Below are 26,158 nucleotides of genomic sequence, written 5' to 3' on the forward strand. Positions count from 1 at the left end.
GATTAATTAGTCTTTAACAGATTGAAAAAAGAAAACATTGAGAAAAAAAAATACTGAAACAATTATTATATCCTCCAAATTGAAGGTTTACGAGAAATATGAAAGACTGTCACAAACAAATACACTGTATACATCAAATTCAAATCTAAAACAACGGTACAAAGTCCATATATAATAACACCCTAAAATAGTGAGACAAAAGGTTTGAAACATAGATACAATAAATTTCTAGAAAATTACTAAGAAGGGAAAGTATTATTTTTCAACCACAAAAACTTCTTTTACATCTTAATTAATAATGTTATTTTTACATAACAACAGAAAATTTAAAGTAAACTACAGCAAAAGAAAGTTGTACATCACCAAAGTAAAAAGGAACATTCTTAAATTTATTGTTCTTATCATTTAACCGCCACAACCACCGCATCCACCACATCCACCACCTCCGTCACCGCAACCGCCACCTCCACAACCAGTACTGCCACGGTTACGCTTGGTACTTTTGTTTTTCTTTATACAGGCAAATATGATTATTGAAATAATAGAAAGAGAGGCAATAATCACAAGAAACAAAAATATGGGTGAAGAGTGAAGCACCAAACCTTCTTCAACTTCATTTCCATCACCACCATTAACAACAACAACAAAGTGTCTAGCCATGTAACTTTTCACTATAACTCTTTATATCATGACATTACCGTACATGCGTGTTGGCTATATAATACTTTACAAATTTGGAATTTTGCCTAAGTCAACGGATATGATGTTCTTAGAACCACGAAAATTCCAAGAACTTTCGATCATGCCTTATCTTTTTCTTGAACTTCACAAAATGAAACAACACGTATATATTGAAATGGACAATTAAAAACGGGTTGCTAATTATCTTTTATGGAAGGCCGAAAGTACATTTTGGGTTAAAAGGAAAAATGACTTGTAATATTAAATGGGACGATCAAAAACCGGCTTTTCATAACCTTTGACTTTGAGTTCCTGGGAAATTACCAGGTAACTACTTGAAAATCATACATATCAAATTTGCTTATTGACTAAGCAATTTTTGTGTATAAAATGAACGAACTCATGAATATTGGAACGTATGAGAAGTTAAAGAAATATTAGAACTAAGAGAATTAACGAAATTAACTTTACTGGATCAGAAGAAGCTCTGGGTGCTCTCGTTCCGAACTACGAATTTGTGCAAACAAATAACAAACCAGCAAAAGAAGAAACCAGATAAAAAATGAAAATAACAATGTAAATAAAAATGGAAAAAAAAAATCCCACATCTATCTTTCTTCATATAACTACAAGGATTTTCGAAAAAACAGATATACCTATATTCTAATTAATTAAAAGTAATAGAATATTTAAAACATAATCAAATCAAACGATATAAGCAATTTTTCCATAAATACCTGTATAGATTTACATGGAGAATGCTAACAGGTATCTTAGGCCACCAGGTAAAATATAATTAATGATATATAATTTCATTGTTTTTACGTTGAAAACTGAAATAGTTAACTTCATTAATTAAAATATGATATATTTATCTGACAAATTTTATAAATACAAAAGTACCCTTTGAAATTTCTAAGCAATATCTATCTCATACAAAATAAGTATTTTGTAATTTTTAAAGTCTCTACTAAAAATGATTTTGGATATACAAATTTAAATATAGTGTTTGACTTGAAAGTCTAGGTAATCAAAATTTTTATATTGCTAATTTTATGTCTCTATAATTGACAATTTCATATATTAAAATATTGTATGCTTCTTTTATATGAGGGATTTTGTTAAGTTAAGAAGAATGTTAGAAAATGTTATCAAGAAGTCAAAGAAAGAAAGAAAGAAATTCAGGAAGTCAAAGAATGTTGTTTTCTTTTTCAATTTTTTATATGTTTAACATGGTTAAATTTTTTGTTAATTTAAACTTTTTATCTCTAATTATATTTTAAGTTTTAGCAACAAAAAAGTATAAATATTTAATTATTTTTTAATTTTTTATTGGTGTGCATTAAATAAAATATTAAATATAGTTCTACAATGTTTATGTACCTTTTTTTCTCTAAATACATTATAAGAAAACGTCTCATTAATAATCAATTTTAGTAATAAAAAATTATTAGACACTGACCAATTCAGATACCAATTTACAAGATAAAAAAATACTGGTTATTAAAATAGTCATTATTATAAATAAAAAATTATAATTAGTCTATAAATTTATTTATATTTTTAAACATTACTTTTTATCAAATTATTTTAAATTCAGTTTTCAATTTTAATTCATACTCAATTATTATATTATCTACAATTGTTTTTTATTATATCACATCAATAATATGAATTAAAAAAGTTTATCTCATTTCTTTTTAATCTATCTCACTTTCCATTCTAGTTATGTTCCTTTATTTCCTTTTTTGTTTTTTCCTACATTCCAAACAAATATTTATTTAAATATAAGTAAATTTTTTCTATTAAAAATATTTTTAGGTTCAATTTTAGAAATTATATTTAGTGATTGAATCTAATTTAAGTATATTTCTTTTAGTAAAGCATATTTTTATTTTATAAAATAAAATTATTCAATTAGTTTAGTTAAGGTCTCACAACATTAAAAAAGTTGAATAACATTAGGTTATTTGATATAGAAGTTCCAAGAATAATAGAGCGTTACAGGCTAAAAGAACCGATCCACAGGCCTGTTAAGGAAAATACGAAACAAACTAACATTTTGAGTCCACTGACCACTAAAGTCCGGTCTGCATAATTCAAAGGAGTTTTCTTCCTACACTCCCAATTTTTCTTTCTACACCCCCAATTTTTGTGCAAAGACCATAATGTTCCTAAAACAAATAAATAAAAATTATTATATGAATAGTTAAGCGGTAATTACCGCTTACTTACTGCTTACCAACTTTATTTACTTTTCAACAACTTCATCTTTTTTAAATATGCACCCCCAAAACAATTTTCCCCTCACTCATACTCTCAGTGAACCACCACTCGACGAATGGTTACTCTTTTTTAATGTTGGAGTTGTTTCTGAAGAATTTTCCTTCTCTTTCGTTCTTCCCGTCAAGAATCTTGCTATCTTTCAGTTTTTCTCTTCTTCCACATTATTCAACTTCATTCAGGTAAGATTCATTCCATTTGAAAAGTTTTGTTAACATTTTCATTTGATTAAAACATGTTTTTTCTTTCTGTAGTATAAGTGTGGAAGTTTACTAAATGAAAATCGGCTTTAGAAACCCGGAAACTACGTATTGTAAAAGTCGTTAGGATATACCGACTTATGAAACCCGTAAAAGCCGGTTTGTGAAGGCCGTAACAAGCAACTTTTTGAAAGCGTGAGAAAGAACCGGCTTCTGAAAATTGGTGTTACCGACTTCTGAAAATCGGTGTTGCCGGCTTCTAAAAATCGGTGTTACCGGCTTCTGAAAACCGGTGATACCATTTTTAATTAATTGTATATGTATTTTGCATGGTCTTAGCTTATGTGTTATTGTTTTTTTTAGGGTGTTATAATTGGTTAATTTAGAGATGGAAGTGTTTACTTTAAAGAATTGACTAACTTTCAAGGAGTGAACCATAACTTAAATATGGAAGATTCTTCAATCTTTATTCCTGAGATCGATGGCGATTACACTGTAAATTTTACTACTCAAGAAGTTTTTTCTGCACGTGATGATTTAATTGAGTGGGTACGAGGTGTTGCTTTTCAACTTGGTTTTGTTATTGTTATTATAAAATCTGATACAGCTAATGGTCAACCTGATAAAAAGACATATGTGTTGCTAGGATGTGAAAGAGGTGGGAAGTATAGAAAATATAATTCTGACCTTCAACCTAGTATAATCGGGACAAGGAAATGTGAGTGTCCTTTTAAATTGAGAGGTAAACCAATATCTAATGGAGATGGTTGGGTATTAAAAGTGATATCTGGGTGTCATAATCATGATCTGTCTAGAACTTTAGTTAGTCGCCCCTATGCTGGTAGATTAAAGTCAGATGAACAATCATTGCTTATCGGCATGACTAAGAGTCAAGTAAAGCCTGCAAACATTCTGCTTACCCTTAAGGAAAATAATGAAGATAATGTCACAACAATAAAACAGTTATATAATGCGAGATATACTTATAAGCGATCTTTAAGAGGGTGCATAACTAAATTACAGCAGTTGATGATGTTATTAGAACGTGATAAATACATTCATTGGAGTAGATGTGTGGAGGATTCTGAAGAGGTCAGTGAGATTTTTTGGACACATACTAATGCAATTAAATTGTTGAATGCATTTAATATTGTTTTGTTGATGGATAGCACCTATAAAACCAACAGATATAGGCTGCCTCTTCTTGAGATAGTTGGTGTCACATTGACAGGCCAGACTTTCTCTGCTGCCTTTGTGTTTTTATCAAGTGAACGACAGAATAACTTCATTTGGGGTCTCCAAAGGCTAAAAGAGTTATTTATCACATGTGATGGTTTCCCTAAAGTCATTGTAACTGATAGAGACCTTGCTTTAATGAATTCCATAAGCATTGTGTTCCTTGAATCTTATCATCTTCTTTGTCGTTTCCACATTCAGAAGAATGTTAGAGCCAAGTGTAAAATGTTAGTTAATTCTATAGACTCATGGGAAGTTGTCTTGGATGCATGGGAAAATGTGATGGATTGTCGAGATATATCTACTTTTGCAGATTACGTCATGCGATTTCACTATGTTTGTAATGCTTGGCCTTTGTTTTCTAAATATGTTAACGACACATGGATAATTCCTTACAAAGAAAGATTTGTGAAGGCATGGACAGACAAAGTAATGCATTTAGGGCAAACAACGACAAATAGGTTTGGTTAATAAATTTTATTTTATACTTTCTTCTTTAACATGTTATTCTCTTGATTTCATGTATTTTAGGGTTGAGTCAGCCCACTGGAGTTTAAAGAAAGTCTTGGGAAACAGTATGGGTGACTTGTGTTCATGTTGGGATGCAATACACAATGTTATGATGTTGCAACATAACGAAATCAGGGCGTCATTTGAAAGAAGCCTACATGTCAAGACTCATGATTTCAATATTATCACGTACAAGAAACTAGTGGGTGTTGTATCAAGAGTTGCTTTGGTACTCATTGCTAATGAGGTTGATCGGGTTAAAAACATTGGATTTGATAGTGAACTTTGTGGTTGTATGTTGAGGCAAACATATGGTTTACCTTGTGCATGTGTATTAGCTAGATATGACGTTGGTGTGATACCTCTAGGTGAATTACATATTATGTGGAGTAGAATGAGTTTCTCTGATCTTTTATCAGCTGAATCAATACTAGAGTTGGGCATTCAACAAGAAATTAATCTCTTGACTAATCGATACAAAGAAGTTGACATTACAGGAAAAGTCACAATCAAGCACAAGTTGAGAGAAATTGTTTGTCCAGAACAAACATCAATGATTGCACCGATGCATAAAGTTAAAACTAAGGGTGCACAAAAGACTCGAGCTTATAGATTTGAAAGATTTACTAAGCGTGACCCCTCATATTTTGAGCACGTGGATGCCTTCCATGATAGTCATTTGGGAAATAAAGATTTTCAATCTAAGGCAAAGGCAAGGGCAAAAGGTACTTATGAATCTATGCAACAAAAACGAATACTTATGATAAATCAATTTCATGTAATTTGTCACCCTTATATTCTTGATGTCATTGCTGATGGACATTGTGGATGCAGATGTATTGCTGCTTTATTGGGTATGGGTGAATACTCTTGGCCACTTATCCGACATGATTTATTTAAAGAATCGAGTCAATACCGAGTCGAAGAACTAAGGAAGTCCTTGCTAGTAGATTCAACTTCTAGGGTATTTTCTTTTACTTAACTTTGAATTGAAATTGACATCTTATTTTTATTAATAATTTTTATAACATTGACATCTTATTATATTCAGGATAACATGGACAAATGGATGACTATACCTGACATGGGATATCTTATTGCTAATAAATACAATGTCATATTAATGTGTTTGTCATTGGTTCAAAATATGATAATACTTCCACTACGTTCTACACCATCCGTTGATATAAGGCAACATTGAATGATCAGTATAGGACATGTTAACAGTTCACATTTTGTGCAGGTATGGTCAATTATTTCATGTTTACGCCTCACATTTATTACATTTTCTCTAGCTAATAGTAACATATGGTTATGTTTATTACACTTAATAATTTTCAGGTTAAACTATAAGATGGTTGTCCTATACCAATGGTAGACATGATTTGGTCTCATTATTGTTATCGTGAGGCTAGAGCATGGTCACCCTTTTATGTTAGTAGGATGCAAAAATTCGTGGAATTGATTGTTGTTAATTGTAGTTATGTAGACCAACATTGTGACTGATATATTATATTTGTTATGTAAACCTGCATTGTGACTAATACCATGAATAACATTGTCTAATAAAATAAAGTCCACAAATAACATAGTCTAATACCATAAATAACTTAGTGTAATAAAATAAACTTCAATGTCGAACATTTCAGTCTTCTCCGGTCGTCTCGACACATTCTTCAAATGCCTCATGAGTATCTTGCAAGGCCTTTTGAGTGCTATTCCACGCGATCGTGCCCTCAATGACTTTCCTACAATCAACCATCCTCTGTAAAATGACTACAACTTATCTCAGTACACCCTGCAACCATCATAACATGATGTCAAAATATAATAAAGTTTTCTAATGATAACGTAAATAAAGTTACTCACCCGTACACCGCTTGATGACTCTATCTTTTTGGGTACATGTACATCATCTAGGATGTCACAACAATGTTGGGTCATGAGACTTGGTCGATCTTCATTAGCACTTGCAATGACATAAGGATGTGATACACGTCGAAACCACTGCATGTATGCCTCAGCACATGGAAATAGGGGGAAGCAAGAGTGAACTGTGTCAAGACATGTCTGTCGTAGTGTAACCAACGATCATCAATCGTAGTCATATTAGTCTCTTGAACCATAGTTGGAGAGAAGGGAATTGGCTGCACATAGCCATATTGCGTTAAAACCCTTCCTGGCAAATGACAATGAAAAATACCTCCATGTCGAATGAATCCAGAGAAAAGAGAGATAGGCTCAAACAAATGAGTGATGTGATGAGTAGCACAAGGGCTCCAAATTACCCAATCATATGTCAACATATCTATCTGAACTCGAACGTCTCTCACGGAGCATATTTGTCGCCCTGTCCGAAAACGTGCCACCCGAAGTTGAGTCTCATCATAATTACCCACCACTTCCTTCCCATACCAGGGAAGTGCTCATATATCCAACTCTACATAAAAATAAATTCAAGTTTATTTCACTAACAACTTTTAAAAGAAATTCAAAATGAAAGTTAATGTATACCTGTAAAAGAGTCGGATATCCAGCTAATTGCTTTGTATATGTAAAGCATGCATCTCCTGGTTGTTCGTACATGTGAACAAGTGCAGCGACTCCCCATGCATATCCACCACATGTTGCAAGATCTCTGAACAACAAAAGGTATAATACACTAATGTATGTTGAAATTTTGTCCGTAAATATTGTGCATCCAATAAGATGCAACAAGTAAGCTCGTGCGGCATACTCCCATTGCTCAATCTCACAATAATCTTCATACAAATCTCTCAACCAACTTTATCGCACATGTGGCCTCAATATTGTCTTAATTCAACTGTGGCCTTTGCCCGATCCACCCCTAAGAACTCAATTAGTGGTGCCACAACACCAGCATTATCTAGAGGGATATTGGGACAAAACTGTCCGATTATAGGGAGATGAAGAAGCATGGACACTTCATCAAGTCTCATAGTCATCTCACCAACTGGTAGAAGAAAACTGTTTGTCTCCCGGTGCCACCTTTCCACAAAGGCAGATATCAGGCCCTTATTAGCATACTCATATGATATGTCACAAAGAGGCATTAATCCAGAATTCACAACAAACTCCTCAACATTAGGGTGACAAACTCCTAATTTATTGCATTTTTTACCATGGGAAATCATTTTAACTTGCCCCGGTCCTAGACAAAAGATTTACACATCAAACCATATAAATAAAAAAGACACATCATTAAAAAAAATTTAATCACAACACTAACCTCGCCTTGCCATAGTAAAAATGCAACGTGATTAGAATAACTATAAGTAAGGAGGTATCATATGGACCTCCAGGATATGCAACCCCTTCTTCGTGCTCCTCTTGTACTTGTTCAAAATCTTGTGGCTCGTCCACAACGGAGTCCATCGACATGTTGGTGTTCATGAACGACATCCACCCTTGGTACACCAACATCACCTTCACGGGCTCTTTTACGAGCAGATGCAGTAGGTCTTATTCTCTGGCCTTGTTGAGAGCTTTCTGCTCCAACTAAGTGAGCACCACGAGTCCTTGCCATCTAAAAGAAATTATCAATTCAAATATACCAAAATAAATAAATAAATAAATATTTTTCAAAATTTCCGGAACCAAATCGTGTTTTGAAACCAGTCATACCAATTTCAAAACCCATTGCACAAAACCGGCTTATAGAAAGCGAAATTCAGGGTACCGGTTTACGAAAGCCGGAACAAGTGGTTCCTAACAGAATAACCGGTTCCTATAAGCCGGAACCACCGGTTCCTAGAACCCGAAACCACCAGTTCCTAAAATCTGGGAAGAAAATAATTTGCGAAAAAGTTGTGGTTCCATTGCCTGTAAGATGGTGAAGACGATTTTCAGTTTAAAATTACAAAATATGCATCAACAATAATTTCTAAACATTTCTCAACATATCCAAAATTTATAATAATACTACAAACCATTAAAAAAACTTACCGTTCAAAATGGAACTGTCGATCTCGTGCACAGTTGGAAATGTGAGAAATGTTGAGGTAATAAAGGACTGGTGCGAAACAAAACCAAAGAAACAAAAAGTTTAAAAAATGGGAAAATGAGAGAGGGGTGCAACACTGCTAGGGGAGAAGGAAGTATGTAAGAAAGATGTAGGGTTTTTTAACTTTTTACCCTAGTCAACTTTCAGTCAAAGGTAAGGTTAATATGAGAAATTTGAAAAAATTGGAGGTGCAGGAAGAAAAATTGGGGGTGCAGGAAGAAAACCCCTCATTCACGTTGTGAGAGAATCTTTTGTGAGAAACCAAACCACAAACACGAACCCCATCTTCTGCCTGCAAAAAGCCTTTAGCTTCATTTATAAAAGTTCAGTTTTTTATTGTAATAATGGTTCGTCCTTCTATTTTAACGCTTTCTCCTTTTGTCAATGAATTTTGTTGCCTAGTGTTATTTTCTTCTACTAGAAATTTGAATTATCAGTGCAAGGACAAGGAACGAGTCGGGACTCGCACTACTGACGGGTGTCAGTCCTAATTTTCTTTTATCAGCATCAAACACATCTATTATATAACTTTAAATAAGAAAACTTAAGTCTAATAAAAATATTTAATTATCCCAACTTAATATCTTCACACATGTTTATTATCGTGGTTATTTGGCCATTCTCCAAAATTTTGCACATGACTTCTTATAGTGACACATGTACACCTCCTTCTTATAATCCATATTCACTTCATCTTCTTTTCACCTTCTTATTTCATATTCATCTTCTTTCTTCAATCTTGAAATCTCTCCACCTCATTCATTTGTATTCATCTTCTTCCTTCTTGCTTGAAAGTTAGTTCATTTCTTTTTCCATAGTTTGGTTTAAAGGTTACGTTGTAGCTGCTTTGATTTTCTTTGGTTGAATTATTTTTCTTCAACATGCTTTAAAGCTTCAACCTATCTTGATTTTTTTTTCAAAGCTTCAAACTTACGTTTATTGCTTTCATCTTCTTTGAATATTGTTATTTTGAAGTTGCAAGGTTTCATATGTTTTCTTGGTTTAAAGTTAGTTCCTTCCTTTTGTCATAGTATTTTCTTAACCTTTCTTGATTTTTTTTTGGTTCAATGTTGAAGCTTCAAGCTTTCTTTATTTTTGTGGTTGAAAGCTTCAACCTTATGTTTGCGGTTGCTTTGGTTTTCTTTGTATATTGTTATTTTGAAGTTGCAAGGTTTCATTTATTTTCTTGGTTTAAAGTTAAATCCTTTCTTTTGTCATAGTATTTTTATTTTGTAACTTTAAAGCTTCAACCTTTCTTGATTTTTTTTGTTGTATGTTGAAGCTTCAACCTTTCATGGTTTTTTTTGTTCCTGCGGAAACAATAACAAAATATCAGGGAGCAAAAATTACGTCTTACCCAATCCTTGATTCCATGGTATGTCATCTTGTAGTGTTGCCGGATTGGACGTATTGGGGGTTACATGCAGAAAAGACTCTGATGATCAACTCATAGGAGCTCTCAAAAGTCAAATCACAGATTAGAGAATTAATGAATTGCATACCTTTAATTAATGGAGTCCACCTGTATTTATAGAACTTTAATCAAGAATTACCTGACTTATGGGCTAGGCTACACTTGGCTTGTATGGGCCTGACTAAGGCCCAATCATTAGACTTATGATCAGATTCCGTAAATTCCATACGTATTTCCTAAGTTTAGAATTGGCGGCCTTCACTGATACGTCCTCTTAGCCGCTATGTATGCGTAATCTTTTCGCATAGTTAACCAATATTCCTTTTATGCTAGGACTATAAGTTGGCGGTTAGGACCGAGTAGTTAGCCATATCGGTCCTAACCGCCTAGTATAGTACATATTTTTTTGTTCAAAATTTGTTCTTTTATTAGTTATATAATGGATCTCATGTCTATATATTTCTTTTGCTGATGGCTAGGAAACTTGATATGATCAAAGATATAGATGGAAATAGAGAGACATTGAAACTAGTAGTCAGAATTATCGATCTTTGGGTTATGGGAAACAAGGATTTTTCTAGATCAAAAGGATGCATGGAAATGATTCTTATGGATCAAAGGTAACTTACTTGGTCAAAGGTTCTTTTTTTTTATACAAGGAAATACTATGATTCTGATTTTTATATAAAGTTGTTTTAAAAAATCAATTTTTCTATTCATTTTCTTCAAAAGAGGTTATTGCTCTACTTTTTGTTTTTATTTGTTCAGTAGTTATTCATCAAAGGTTGTATGTACTCATTTTTTAACCAAACTTTGTTTTCATATCTGCAGTTTTCTTTCATGAAAGTATTTTCCTATGCTTATTATTCGGTAAACACATCTTCAAGGTTAGGTATTATTTAACCCAACTTCATATTAGTGTGTTTGTTCGTAAAGAAGAAGTTTCTGCTATTGTTTTACTTCTCTTTTGTAATTTTTTTTTTTCGTGAAATGATGATAACCTAACCTTTATGATTAGAGATCCCATGAATAAGGTTCATATGGGTAAAAGCAAGTCACTTGTTAGTTCTGATAATACTAAATTGATTTTAAATCAATTATGTCTATTCCTATGGTGTGTGTGTGTGTGTGTGAAAGTTCTAGAGACTGCATTATTTAGAGGTTAAACTTTGTAATTAAAATTCTATGTGGTGTAAGAATTTTAGCTTAAACAAAGTTTTTAATGATTGTCATATCCTTTACGGGTGGGGTATGATTGCAGCATACACTTGATGAAATCACCTATATGAGTGTCGAGTGTAGCCATTTGTATAAGATATTGGCATGATCTTTAGGGCATTCATGAATATCGGCACGCACATGGCCTAATAAGCGCAACACATCGGTAATAACAAGAATTGTGGGGATGTACTATGATTGATAAACCGCTAACACACATTAAGTGTTTTTGGTTCATATAGCTTGTTATACTAACTATACTGTGTGTTAAGTTTCTCAATCTATGACTAGTTCATATAGCTTGCTATACCAGCTCTAATTCATTACACCATATATGAGACCCAAAATTTTCTTCTTTTCTTTTTCCTATATTTACCTTTTGCAATATGTTGGAGAATGTTAGAAATCTAAGTATTGCAAAAGCAAATGTCAAAGAAATATAAGGTGAAATGTGAGATTTTTTCCGTCATTTTCGACAACAACTCCATGTACATGACTGTTGTGAACTTTATCCTCAAGTCATGGGATTCATCAACAAACCATGGTGGGCATCAAGGATATTTTGTGTTTTTTTTTTTTGAATGGGTCGTGGGTTTTTATCCATTTTTAGCATTTATATACTGAGATCTATGCTTACCTCCCAAAACACACCTTTACACTCTCTTTTCCTTCTCTCTCATTCTCTCATATTTATTTTATATTATCTTGGGTTTACCTATTTACTTTAGAGTTTCTTGTAATTCCGAAATCCTCGGAAAATCTGGGAAGTTCTTATCGTATCCTATGGGAATTGTGCAACACTCTGCGGATAAGTCCTTAAGGGCAGTGAATCTACACGCCTTAAGAAGTCCATCCTATTCGTGTTTTATATAGCTTTTACAACAATTTGTTGGGTCTATTGTTTCATCCATTATCGAATCATCCATTCATGTTTAGTCTCACACTCGAGATATAATCTCGTAAAGCTGTAGGAGGACCATGAGATCGTTGAGAATAACACAAGGGAACCATGGGTGAGGGATTAGTCAGAGGCAGAATTGTATTTTTTGTAGGTGGTGGTGGAGTGTATGGAAGGGCTGCATACAGAGGATTATCTAGGACAACATTAGGTATGGCATTGTCTATGGTGGTGAAAGAAGTGTCAATGGATTCATACGGAAAAATATCTTCATGGAAGACAACATCACGACTAGTGAAGACTTGGTTAGTTTCAAGATCATATAACTTGTAAGCGTTTTGGCCAAGAGGATAACCAAGAAAAACACATTTTTGAGCATGGGGAGCAAACTTATAAGAAACATGAACATTAGTAGCATAAGCAAGACATTCAAAAACTTGAATGTTTGAATAAGAAGGGATTTTACCATATAGGCGCTCAAAAGGTGTTTTACGTGATATAAGAGGCGTAGGCAACCTGTTAATAATATGGAAAGCAGTGGAAACACATTCTGCCCAAAAGTGTAAGGGAAGATGAGCTTGAAAACGAAGAGCGCGTGATGACTCAAGGATATGTCTATGTTTATGCTCGACAACTCCGTTTTGTCACGGTGTGTAAGTGCAAGAATGTTGATAAGTTGTTCCTTGTTGTGTAAAAAAATCTCGCAGAGAAAAAATTCCCTTCTATTGTCAACCTGAATATTGGTTATATTGTATTAAAATGGGTTTTGATAAAAGAGAAGAAATTAGTAAGAAGATGTTGGGTTTTACTTTTATGATGGATGGAAAAAATCTAGGAAAATCAGCGATAATAGTAAAAAAATATCGTGCCCAAGAAAGAAAAGGAATGTTATCTGGTCCCCACATATCACAATGAAGTAATTCAAAAGATTTGATGGAAGAAATTGATCTATTTGGAAAAGGAAGGCGTGTCTGTATTGCAAGAGTACAAACATCACAAATTTTATTTGATTCTAAAGAGAGGTTTAACAAATTTTTTGCCATGAAATCTAATCTAAATGGAGATAGATGTCCTAGTCGTCGATTCCACAAGGTAGTATAAGTGTTTGAAGGAGAAGATGACTTGGTGTCATGGGCTGCGAGTGATGGAATGGTAGCGTGTGACTTATTAGATGTCATTACAACCAAGTAATAAAGTCCACCTTGTTGTTTACCCAAACCAATTGTCGTTCTCATCATCAAATCTTGTAAAATACACCTAAAAGGAAAAAAAATTACTGAACAATTTAAATCTCTTGTGACCCGACTTACTAACATCAAATATACTTTGTAAGATGGTACTCTAAGCACATTTGTTAAAGAAACAATTGGACTTAAAGGTAAAGTTCCAATAGAGATAATAGGGGTATGGTTACCATTTGGTATAACAATTGGTGTTAAAGAAGTGTTTTCTTTACTGTTGACAAGCAAGGTTGGTGAAAAAATAATGTGATCGGTGGCCTCACTATCAATTATAAGTTTGGATGGTGACAAACCTGAAGGAACATTGGCGTTGTTGACCTTATGATTAGCTGACGGAGATGATGCATTACCCTGCATAATAGACAACATCTGTTAAAGTTGTAGTTCAGTTAATCCATTCATTATAGACTGAAACTGTTGCATCACTGGAGTCGCTGTGACATTATTTGCTGAAAATTGACTATTCACATTGGGCTTAGAATAAACATTTCGGGTGACTCCATGCCTTAGGTGTTCAGGAGGATAACCGTGTAACTTCCAGCATGTTTCTTTTATATGATGATCTCTATCACAATGAGAACAATGTAGAGGTTTTCGATTAGATGAATTAAAATGAGAAGGAGAACCTTGTTTGCGTCGAACAACAAGGGTTGTTTGTTCATTCTTTTCAACAACCATGGCTGAAGTTTCTATTGTGTCACGCGTGGTGCCCAAATGTCGTTGTTTTTCTTCTTGAATGATGGAAGAATAAGCATGTGTAACATCAGGCAATGCATTCATTAAGAGAAGTTGGCCACGGATAACACTATAAGGTCATTCAACCACATAAGAAACTACATCAATTTGTGCCTTTTATTGTCTACTCCACAAGTGCAGGTTGCATTACTATAGGAGCCTAAATCATCCCATAATTTTTTTAACTTCGTGTAATAGGCTAGGACTGTCATTTGATCTTGAGATAAGTAAGCAATGTCTCTCTCAATCTGAAAAATCTGTGGTGTATGAATTTAGTGATTTTGAAGATCTTCCCAAACTTCATGAGTAGTGTCATGGAAAATAACACTATCTATAATATCAGGTGTCAAAGAATTAAAGATCCAAGATAATATCATGTCATTGCGTTTTTACCATGCTGCACATTCTTCTGGTTTATCTTCCATAGAGGGTGCCTTGAGAGTTCCATCAACAAAACCCAATTTGGATTTTGCATTTAAAGAGATGGTCATGGCTCTACGCCATGTCGAAAAGTTGTCTCCATCTAGAGATTTTGAAACAAGGACCATTCTGGGATGGTCAGAATGATGGAGAAAATAAGAACTATTGGAATTTGGTTCTTTTCAGTTGTTAGTCATGAAAACAAATATAGGAAAAGATAAAAATGAATGATTGATCATAAGATCATTTCTACTCCTGATACCATGATACCATGTAAAGAAAACAAATAAAAAGAATTTTGTGTTGTATTTTATTAAAAGGAAAAATAAAAATGTATATAAAAGAGTATCTATAATTAATATATACAATCCTCACAGTTATGCTATTATTCTTATGATAATGCAAAAATGTGAAAACTGTGTATATAATTCTAACTATTTTAATAATTAAAATATTTTCTCATGATTTAATTTCTAATAATCTCTTCTTTTAGGAAGAGTAAAATTATCATTTCTAAACGAGCTGCACCAAGAAATAGAAATTTGGGATGCAGGAAATAAATGTCGTGAAATGGATTGATCTTTTTGTGGGAGGGTGTGAGAAATAATGGACTGGTGCGCAAGTGGAAAAATTGTTAGTGAATTGGGTTGATGTTGGTTATTAGTGGGCTTTGGGAAGTAGGGTATGGGTACGTCAAGTGGATTAAGACAATTTCTTTTAGCACATTCATACCTTCTTTCTACACCATTGACAGTGTGGGAAAAACTCACATTTCCAGGGCATTGAAGACACACCGAAAGCTCACTTAGAAACTTTTCCAGGGCATTTTTGGTCTGTTAACTACACGTCAGTTTAATATGTTAACATTAAAAGTAAAGTTTTATATAAAGTACTTAAATTTATAGGGATAATGAAAATGAGAGAATTAATATAAAGTAGTGGTTTATATGAGAATCAGAGAAACATGCCAAATCTGCATATTCAGCAATGCAGAATTATTGTGCAATAAATGAGAGAGTGGTGGCCTTGAAACAGATATGCACGGGAGTTACTGCTAAAACATAATGATAACATTTCCCAGTGCCTCAAATTCTGAAATACTTCCATCCTCATTAATGACAATTTTTGGAAAAGGTGATTCATCAATAACACGGTTTCTTCGAATGAAAAGATAACACTTTGTAAAGTTCATTCCTTCGTCAAATTCTTCATAAAGGGAAGACGGGATCCATTGAGTTTAAGTGTGTGAATGGTGGTGATTCAAATGCTTCTTATTTATGCTACCTTTCCCTTAATTAGAACGTTACATTAGATTCGTCCACGTAAAGAAAAAATTAAATGGAAAAGGAAAGAAAAATCGAAATATATATATATATATATATATATATATATATATATATATATATATATAATTTTAAATTTAATTTAATCTTATAAAATTAATTTGATGAAATGTTTATTGTAAATTCAAATCAATTTAATTTCATTTTGAGTTCTTAATAAATTTAGGATCATGATGTGCTGTTAAAGACGGAATGATATAAGTGTTATCTTATTTTTTTTAATTGGTTTTCGCTACATCTAATTGTTTAATAATTTTATGATTTAATCACTCCATTAATAATCAGATTACAAAGTTAACAAAAAAATTTTAAAAAGTAGAATTTAGTATTAAAAGATATAGTTTCGTTGAGTATTCGTTATACTATAAAAATTTAATTGAAAATTGTTATATTCGAAAGTGTTTGACACATTTTTTTTATCAATAACTATATTCGATTGTTTTTTTAAGTAAATATTAAATTAAAATACATGTAGTGGAAATTGTTTATAAGAGTTGGTTAAAATTAAAATTATTCTTTCAATGTAAATTATATATGTTCCGATCTCAATTCACGTAGCATTGTTACGTTAATCTCATTTTGTTGTAAGAAGTCAAACCAAAAATACATTATGTTATATCTGTTAGCTATAATAGTTACTCTTTGCTGTATAAATACGTTTTCTGCTATTCATTTTAATACAGAAGTTTAATCTCATTCAGTCTCATATATTTGTTCTTCTCACTTTCTCTGTTCTACTTTCAATCTTTATTACGTTGCCAACTTTGATTTCAATATGGTATCAAGAGCATAGGTTCGCCTGTGTGGTAAAAGGAACGGAGTTGTTCGATCGTGTAAGGAGGACACTACTACAAATTCTAATATTACATGGGAATTTTCTTACAAATTTGTTAAAAAAATTTGCAAGAAAAGACTTTTTCCTGCTATTTTTTCTAAGAATTTTAATTGGCAGGTAATTCCTTCGTGGGTAATTATTTCCTACAAAATTATAAAATTCGCAAGTATTTCCTACAAAATTTGTTGCGAAAAGTGTTTTATACAAAATATTTTGCAAAAATATTGGCAGCAATTTCCTGCAAATTTTTTTTTCATAACAAAATTTATAAGTATTTCTTACAAAAAAAATTTCAAAACAAAATTGGCAAGAAATATGAATTTTTTTAGTAGTGGGAGCATCGTAGTGTGGTGCGTGGCCGAGAAGGTAGCACAATCTTCAAGGATACCAAGAAAGGGTGAAGGTGTCAAGACTTGTGTAAAGTTCTGAGGAGTTTCAGAATCAAGATGGTCGGGAGTGGAAGCATCATACAAGGAGGCTTACCAATCTTTGATGGTAAGATGTTTGATGATTGGAAGATAAAAATGAAGGTTGTGTTTCAGTTCCAAGACGTGGCAGACGTGATTGAAACTGGCCCTAGAGAGCTTAGCAGTAAAGCTACAGAGGAAGACAAAAAGAATTATAAGCTGCAGCAGAAATTGGATGGCAAAGCAAGGTTCTTATTGTACCAATGTGTAAATTCACAAATCTTTAAAAAGATTTCACAAGCTGAGACAACAAAAGAGGCTTGGGAAATATTGATTAAGACATATGGTGATGGTGATAAGCACAAGACAGTGAAGCTGCAAGCATTAAAGAGGAAGTTTGAATTTCTGATGATGGAAGAAAGCGAGACAGTGGCTCAATACCTGGACAAGATTCAAGAACTGGTGAATGCGATGAAATCTTGTGGTGATAAAGTATCAGAACAACACGTAATACACAAGGTATTAAGGTCACTTCCTCCTAAATTTGATCACTTAGTGATAACTATAGAGGAAACGAAGAATCTTGCAACATTGGAGATCGAGAAACTCCAACATTCTCTAGAAGCACACGAGTTTAGAATGGATGATCGCAAGCACTGTCAAGAACAGGTGTTACAGGCCAGAACAAATTACAAAACAAATTCCAAAGGTTTCAAGAAAGGAGGAAAGCACGGAAGAAGCAAGAAGAGAAATCTGAAGATGAGTCCAAGGCTAGAAAAGATCAAAAGAGACAAGGAAAAGATGACAAGGAGTGGAAGAAGAAATTGAAGTGTTATAATTGTCAGAAGCTTGGGCACTTCGCTCGTGAATGTTGGTATGTTGAAGGTGCCAAGAACAGGCCAAAGAACCAAGCTAACTTGGCTTAGGACGAGGCTTCTTCTGATTCAAATGTGGTGATGCTTATGGCCAAAACTAGTAGCACAGATTCAGAGGAAAAATCTTCCTAGTATCTAGATTCGGGGTGCTCCACGCATATGACAGGTAGACGTGATTGGTTTATCAAGATTGATGATTCTTCACAGGGAAAGACTAGGTTTGCTGATGATAGCAGCCTAAATTCAGAAGGCATTGGTCGTGTGGTGTTACGGGATTCAGGTGGCAGAGAAGTGGTAATTGATGGTGTTCTGTATGTACCAGGTTTAAAGACAAACCTGCTTAGTCTTGGGCAATTGTTGCTGAAAGGTTTTATGATGGAAATGAAGGAGAATGGTCTAAATGTTTACGATCAATCAAAAAGACTAGTTGTTCATGCAGATCTATCTGAGAATAGAACCTTTCGTATTGCAATGAATACTCGAAAACATCAGTGTTTTGTCACAGCAGTGAACAAGGATGAGTGGATATGGCACAACAGATTTGGGCATCTGAATTTCCAGCACTTGTTTAATCTAAGTGAGAAGGAGATAGTCAAGGGGCTTCCACCAATCAAGATTCCAAAAGAGGTGTGTAGAGAATGGATACAATGCAAACAGACTAGGCCCAAGTTCCAAAAGTTCATCCCTACGAAAGCCACTGAGAAGCTAGGAATAGTCTACTCAGATGTTTGTGGTCCAATGCAAGTGGAAACTCCTAGTGGGAACAGGTACATTCTCACATTCATAGATGATCTCACTAGGAAAATGTAGATCTATCTAATTAAAAGGAAGAGTGAGGTGTTGTCGGTGTTTAGAAAGTTCAAAAGCATGGTGGAACGACAAAGTGGGAGTAACATCAAGATCCTAAGGTCTAATGGAGGAGGGAAATATACAACAACATAATTTAGTGGGTTCTGTGAAAAAGAAGGGATTGTTCATTAGTTCACTCCTCCTTATACTCCTTAACATAATGGGGCTGCAGAAAGAAGAAACAGGACCTTACTTAACATGGTTAGGTGTATGCTGAAAACTAAGAAAGTGCCAAGTTTCCTATGGGGTGAGGCAGCAAGTGCGGTAACATATGTGTTGAACATATCACCAACGAGAAAACTGAAGTTGATGACACCTGAGGAAGCCTGGACAGGTGTCAAACCTGACGTTTCACACCTCAGGATTTTTGGGTCCCTATGCTACAAACATGTTCTTGATCCTTTGAGAAGGAAGTTGGATGATAAGAGCACATCCCAAGTGTTGATTGGCTACCATGAGACAGGTGGCTACAAACTGTATGACCCCAATTCAGAGCACGTGTCCACAAGCAAAGATGTGCATATTGATGAGTCATCTAGCTGGGACTGGACGGTGGCAAGCACAGAAGCCAACAACACATCGAAGATAGTTTTAGAAGAAGAAGATTCAGCAGAGCAAGACACAACAGATTTGGCCTTAAGAAAATCAGGACGAAGATCACGACTTCAGTCCTATCTTCGAGACTACGATGTTACTCATGATACTGTCGTAACATCTAACAGAAATTTAGTGCATTCTACACTAATTGCTGAATCAGAACTGATCACATTTGAGGAGGCAGCCAGGGATGGACATTGGTGGCGAGCTATGGAGGAGGATATTGACTCTATTAAGAGGAACAACACTTGGGAGTTGGTAGAGCTACCACTAAATAAGAAGCCTATTGCTTTCAAATGGATCTATAAGGTCAAGGTAAATGCTGATGGTGAAATCGTGAGGCACAAGACTAGGCTCGTGGCCAAAGGTTTTCTGCAGAAGGCTGGTATAGACTATGGAGAGGTCTATGCACCAATTGCTAGAATGGAAACTATCAGGTTAGTAGTGGCCTTGGCAACAAACGAAGACTGGAGTTTGCATCAATTGGATGTAAAATCTGCGTTTTTGAATGGCCCCTTAGAAGAAGAAGTGTATGTTCAGCAGCCTATTCGCTTTGTGTAGGAGAATGATAAGCACAAAGTATATAAGCTAAAGAAGGCTTTATATGGGTTAAAACAAACTCTAAGAGCTTGGAACAAACGAATTGACAAGTTTCTCGAGGGAATTGGATTCATGAAGTGCATATCAGAACATGGAGTGTATGTGAAAAGGACTGAAGGCAGCAGAATCATCATATGCTTGTATGTTGATGATCTCTTGATTATTGGTAGCAATGAGGAGTGCATCAAGTCATGCAAAGCTGAGTTGATGAAGGAGTTTGAGATGAATGACCTCAGAAAGCTGAGCTATTTTCTCGGCATTGAGTTCACACAAACAACATTTGGAGTGGTCATGCACCAAACAAAGTACACTCGTGACTTATTGAAGAAGTTCAATATGTAGCAGAGCAATTATGCTATCACACTTGCTGAAACTGGTGTGAAATTGGAGCACAACCCTAAGGAAGAAGGGGTAGATCTTGCAGTATATAGAAGCATTGTAGGAAGCTTGAGATATCTGTGTAACACTCGCCAGATCTGAGTTTCAGTGTTGGAGTTGTTAGTAGATACATGCAAGACCCCAAAGTTTCACATTTGTTAGCCGTGAAGCGTATCATGAGGTATCTGCACGGGACTGAGCATTTTGGGGTGCTTCTATCAAAAGGAAATGAAGAGTTGATGGGATACTCAGATGCAGACTGGTGCAGTGACAAAATTGATCGGAGAAGCACTGCTGGCTACGTTTTTTTCTTGGGAAAGGCACCTATCTCTTGGAGTTCTACCAAGGAACCGGTAGTGGCACTCTCATCATGTGAAGCTGAATATATTGCAGCATCCGAAGCTGCTTGCCAAGCAATCTGGTTGTGTTCCCTGTTGAAAGAATTGGGAATAAATCAAAGGTGCAAGCTGAGGTTACTGATTGACAATCAATCAGCCATAAACTTGGCAAAACACCCTGCCTCTCACAAAGAGTAAGCACATCGAAACGAGGTTTCATTTTATTAGAGAACAAGTTTCAAATGAGAAGCTAGTAGTGGAGCATTGCAAGTCAGAGGTACAATTTGTTGATATTCTGACGAAAGCCTTGAAGCATGCAAGGTTCAAGTTTCTGAGGGAAAGTATTGGTATTGTAGATGTATCTAGTTTGTTTTGAGGGGGAATGTTGTAAGAAGTCAAACCAAAAATACATTCTGTTATATCTGTTAGCTATAACAGTTACTCTTTGCTGTATAAATACTTTTTCTGCTGTTCATTTCAACACAGAAGTTTATCTCATTCAGTCTCATATATTTGTTCCTCTCACTTTCTTTGTTCTACTTTCAATCTTTATTACGTTGCCAACTCTGATTTCAATACATTTGAATAGTATCTTTGATTCTTGAAATTTCGTCATAATTGTTTTCTTAAAAAGCGCCATAAAAGGTTAGAGAGGAAGATACGCTTAAATTATCTTTTATCTTGATTATCAATAATTTAGAACTATTGAATGTATCAAACAATCAATCAAGAAAAATATATATATATATATATATATATATATATATATATATATATTTATTTATATTTGTTATAAAGTAATGGTCATTCATTGATTTAACAGAGGTACTTATATGATTGATACTAATATGATTACTCTTTATGTAAATATTTGTATTAACTATTTAATTTGTATTCTTTATGAGATACATGTTGTATATATAAATAAAACTTTTCTTATCAGTAGTAACACACACAAAAAAGTTGTTTCTCATTCTCTATTCTTTCTTTTCTTCTTTCCTCTATTATTAACTTTATTTTATAACATGTTGTCAACATCATGCCCCAACCAACTGAGGGCCAGTGAAAGTTTTTTTTACTCTAAGGACAATGTTCTGCATGTCTTAATCCAAGCTCTTCCTAATCCTTTTTTCATTTACAATTTTATCTTATATTTTTATTTCGGTCATAAGAATGTTTGACTTTATCAATCTTCATTTTTGTCTGATTATTATTATTATTTTATTATTATGATGATTATTATTACTATTATTTTATGTGTTAATTCTAAACATGTCAAACCTTAAAAATTTTGAAGTTGTAACCCTTGATATTACGAGGAATAATTATTTATATTAGACATTAAATGTTGAAATACATTTAGATGCAATGGGTCTTGGTGATACCATTAAAGAAACAAATAAAACATCTGAGCAAATTGAAGCATTGATCACCTCATTGGTGATGGGACTATTGAAAAAATAGATTTTCTCATATTATGTTCTTAATTTTAAGACAATACTCTATTTTTGTTTCATGTTTCATGTTTCATGTTGCTTATATATAAGTTTTTCTTAATCAATAAAATCCTCTAAATATTTTATTTTTCTTCTCCTCTTACATAATAATATATAATATTGATATTTATGTTTATGTTTATGTTTATATGAAGAATGAATGTTGGTGTTAGCACCAATGATGAGGATATGTGTCTTATTGATAGAGCAACAACTCGTACAATTCTCAAGAGTAATAATTTTTCTCTTCTTTGGTTAAGCGAGAAGTCAATGTTAGTATTATCTATAATACTACAAATATATTTGAAGGCTTTAGAAGATTTATTATACTTCTACTAAGAAGTTAAATAGAAACTTATTAAGTTTCAAGGATATTTGTCTAAATGGATATCATATTGAGACAAACAATGAAAAAATATGAAATATCTTTATATCTCTACGATTGAGTTGAAAAACAATGTGTATTGGAGAAATTATCAATCTTCTCTTATGGTTTGTACTACACATATATTAGTACAATTGAAATGTATGTCATGGTAAAGCAGAAGTTTACGAATTAAAATGAATGCCTTGTTTGTTTGGCATGATCAATTAGATGCATTGTACTACGCATATATTAGTACAATTAAAATGCATGTCATGGTGAACTAGAAGTTAACAAATCAAAATGAATTCCTTGTTTGACATGATCAATTAGGTCATCCTAAATCTATTGTGATGTAGAAAAAAAAGGTTGAAAAACTCATGTGAACACCCACTTAAGAGTCAAAAAACTTCTTCAGATCAATGAGTTCTCATGTACTATACATTCACAAAATAAAGTGTTGATAATAAGACCATCACAAAAAAAAATTTAGAAATAAGTCAATTTCATTTTCAAAACAAATACAAGGTGATATTTGTGGTCCAATACACCATGTTTATCATTTAGATATTTAATGGTTTTAATTGATGCATCAACTAGATGGCCACATATTTATCTATTATAAACTTGCAATCATACATTTGTAAAGTTATTAGGACAGTTAAGAGCTCATTTCCCATATTATCCGATTAAGAAAATTTGTCTTGATAACATCGGTGAATTTACATCTCATGCTTTTCATAAGTATTGTATATCAATGGGAGTTGAAATTGAACATCCAGTAGCACATGTTCATACTTAAAATGGACTTGTGGAATCATTAATAAAATGTCTAAAACTGGTTGCAAGATCATTGCTTATGAGAGCTAATATTCCAATGGCTACTTTGGGAATATGCAATTTTGCATGTTGCAGTATTGATTCGCATCAAGCCAACAAGTTGTCACAAAATACTCTATTGTGTAGTTGGTTTTTGGTTAGTAACCTAATGTTTCTCATGTAAGAATTTTTTTGTGTGGTTTATATTGTCCAATTTTCCCAGCAAAAGGGACTATGATAAGTCCTCAAAGATGATTGAGAATATATATGTTGGATATGATTCTCCCTCAATAATAAAATATCTTGAACTACCAACATGAGACTTATTTATAGCTCGACTTTTTGACTGTTACTTTGATGAATAAGTTTTTCCAACATTAGGGGGAGAAAGAAAACAATTGGAAAATGATATTGGTTGGAATGATCCTATTTGTCCTTGTATTTATATGAAAACATTAGAAAATGTATTTGTCATAATTATTGTTTATGTAGATGACATAAACATCGTTGGAACTCCTAATGAGTTTATAAAGGCAATTGATTGCTTAAATAAAGAATTTGAGATGAAGGATCTTGAAAAGGAAAAATTCTTGTTTGACATTAGAAATTGAGTATTTAAAGGTATTTTTGTACATCAAGAAGGTTAGATAATGAAAGTGCTTAAAAGGTTCTAAATGGACAAGTCACATCCATTATGCCCTTTAATGGTTGTGAGGTCATTAGATATTGATAAAGGCTCTTTTAGAGACCTCAAGAGAATGTTGAAGAACTTCTTAGTCCAAAAGTACCATATCTCAGTGTTAGTGGAACATTGATGTATCTTGATAATTATACTTGACCTGATGTTGCATTTGCAATAAATTTGTTAAGCAAGATATAATTCTTCAATTACAAGAAGAAAATGGATTTGAGTAAAATATACACTTCGTTACCTGGAAGCTACTACGAATATGAGTTTATTTTATCCAAATGATTCAAAATTAGACCTAATAGGTTATGCATATGTGTTTTATTTTACATATCCTCACAATGTCATAATGGTTGATCACAAACAAGATATTTGTTCACATGTGGTAACATAATGATTTCATGATGGTATATGAAACAAATCATAGCAACAACATCGTCTAATAATACAAAATTTTTATTATTACATGACGAAATTTGTGAATATATTTATAGATTAAATTACTGCATCTAACTATTCAAATTATTTTTTTTACATGTATAAAAAATTTCAAGTGTAAAAAATTACAAGTGAAAAATGTAAGAAATGAAATAACATGAGTATTTAGGGAGTGATTTGATGTATAAATGGTAAAAAATTATTTTAACATGAATATATAAATTGTAATTAAGCTTAATTATTAATTTGGTCTCAAATTGGAGAGGACAAAATTGAATCAGTTTACAAAACTGGGAGACTAAATTGAATCAAAATTGTAAATAGAGGAACTAAATTGAAAACAACTAATGTTAGCTTGACACGTGACACAATCGTGACCTGCCACGTGGTAGTACATTTTCTAAATAAAAAATCTCAAATTGACACGTGTCACAACCATAACATGATACGTGGCAGTTTAATTTTTTTAAAAAAATAATTTTAAAAATTTTAAAAATTTTTAAAAAATTAAAAAATTGAAAATTCTACAAAATGACACGTGACATGTATGGAGACGGTGTTAACGATGACTTAACGGGACCAAATTGAACCTTTTAAAGAACTAGAGAACCAAATTGAACCAAAAAATAATAAGGGGACCAAAATGAACCAACCCCACAAATTAGGGGACCAAAATGATAATTAAGCCTAAATTTAACATTCATGCTTGAATTAAAGTAATATTTTTATTTATATGAACAAGCTACGTCAAACTAGTTTAAATCTTTTACTTACTTTATTATTACTATAACTTTTTGCTCACAAAATTTGAGCTTAAGTATCTTAAGATTTACTACAATTTACCCATTATTGTTCAATAGATTAAGCTAGACTCTTTGGTTACATTACTACAGGAACACTAATGACGTTATACTATTATATACAGTCAAAGCGTAAGTGTAGCATCATATTATTAAATATTTAAAAAATGAAATACAATTTTCCATATTTTAATAACCTATTTTTCTTCATTTTTTACCTTAATTTTTATTTGATTTTCTTTCTTAAAAGGTATTATATTATCCAACATTAGTTATATTTTTTTTAATGTGCAACTATGCAATATTCTAAGAATATATTTAGATTATTTTGCACAATCTTGACCTGCAGTGTTCCTTGTCCAAACAATATTTTATTGTGATTTTTTTAGTGTGTTTTCAACTTTTATAGCCATATAATGTCAAATGAATTTAAATACATGACAAATAACAAATAATTAATAAAAAAATACT

At 33.0% G+C, this 26,158-nt stretch overlaps 2 protein-coding genes across 2 annotated transcripts; both read left to right on the forward strand.

Moving 5' to 3' along the window:
- Positions 1-3,611: 3,611 nt before the first annotated feature.
- On the forward strand, positions 3,612-4,871 carry LOC114170297 (protein FAR1-RELATED SEQUENCE 8-like). Its single transcript, XM_028055778.1, has one exon. It carries the CDS (start codon positions 3,612-3,614, stop codon positions 4,869-4,871), a length of 1,260 nt encoding a protein of 419 aa, XP_027911579.1.
- Positions 4,872-4,977: 106 nt separating this feature from the next.
- Positions 4,978-6,111, forward strand: LOC114170298. Its single transcript, XM_028055780.1, has 3 exons — positions 4,978-5,635; positions 5,745-5,764; positions 5,962-6,111. Exons 1-3 carry the CDS (start codon positions 4,978-4,980, stop codon positions 6,109-6,111), a joined length of 828 nt encoding a protein of 275 aa, XP_027911581.1.
- The last annotated feature ends 20,047 nt before the right edge of the window (positions 6,112-26,158 follow it).

The sequence above is a fragment of the Vigna unguiculata genome, chromosome 11 (assembly GCF_004118075.2).
Source record: "Vigna unguiculata cultivar IT97K-499-35 chromosome 11, ASM411807v1, whole genome shotgun sequence".
Taxonomy (NCBI): Eukaryota; Viridiplantae; Streptophyta; class Magnoliopsida; order Fabales; family Fabaceae; genus Vigna; species Vigna unguiculata.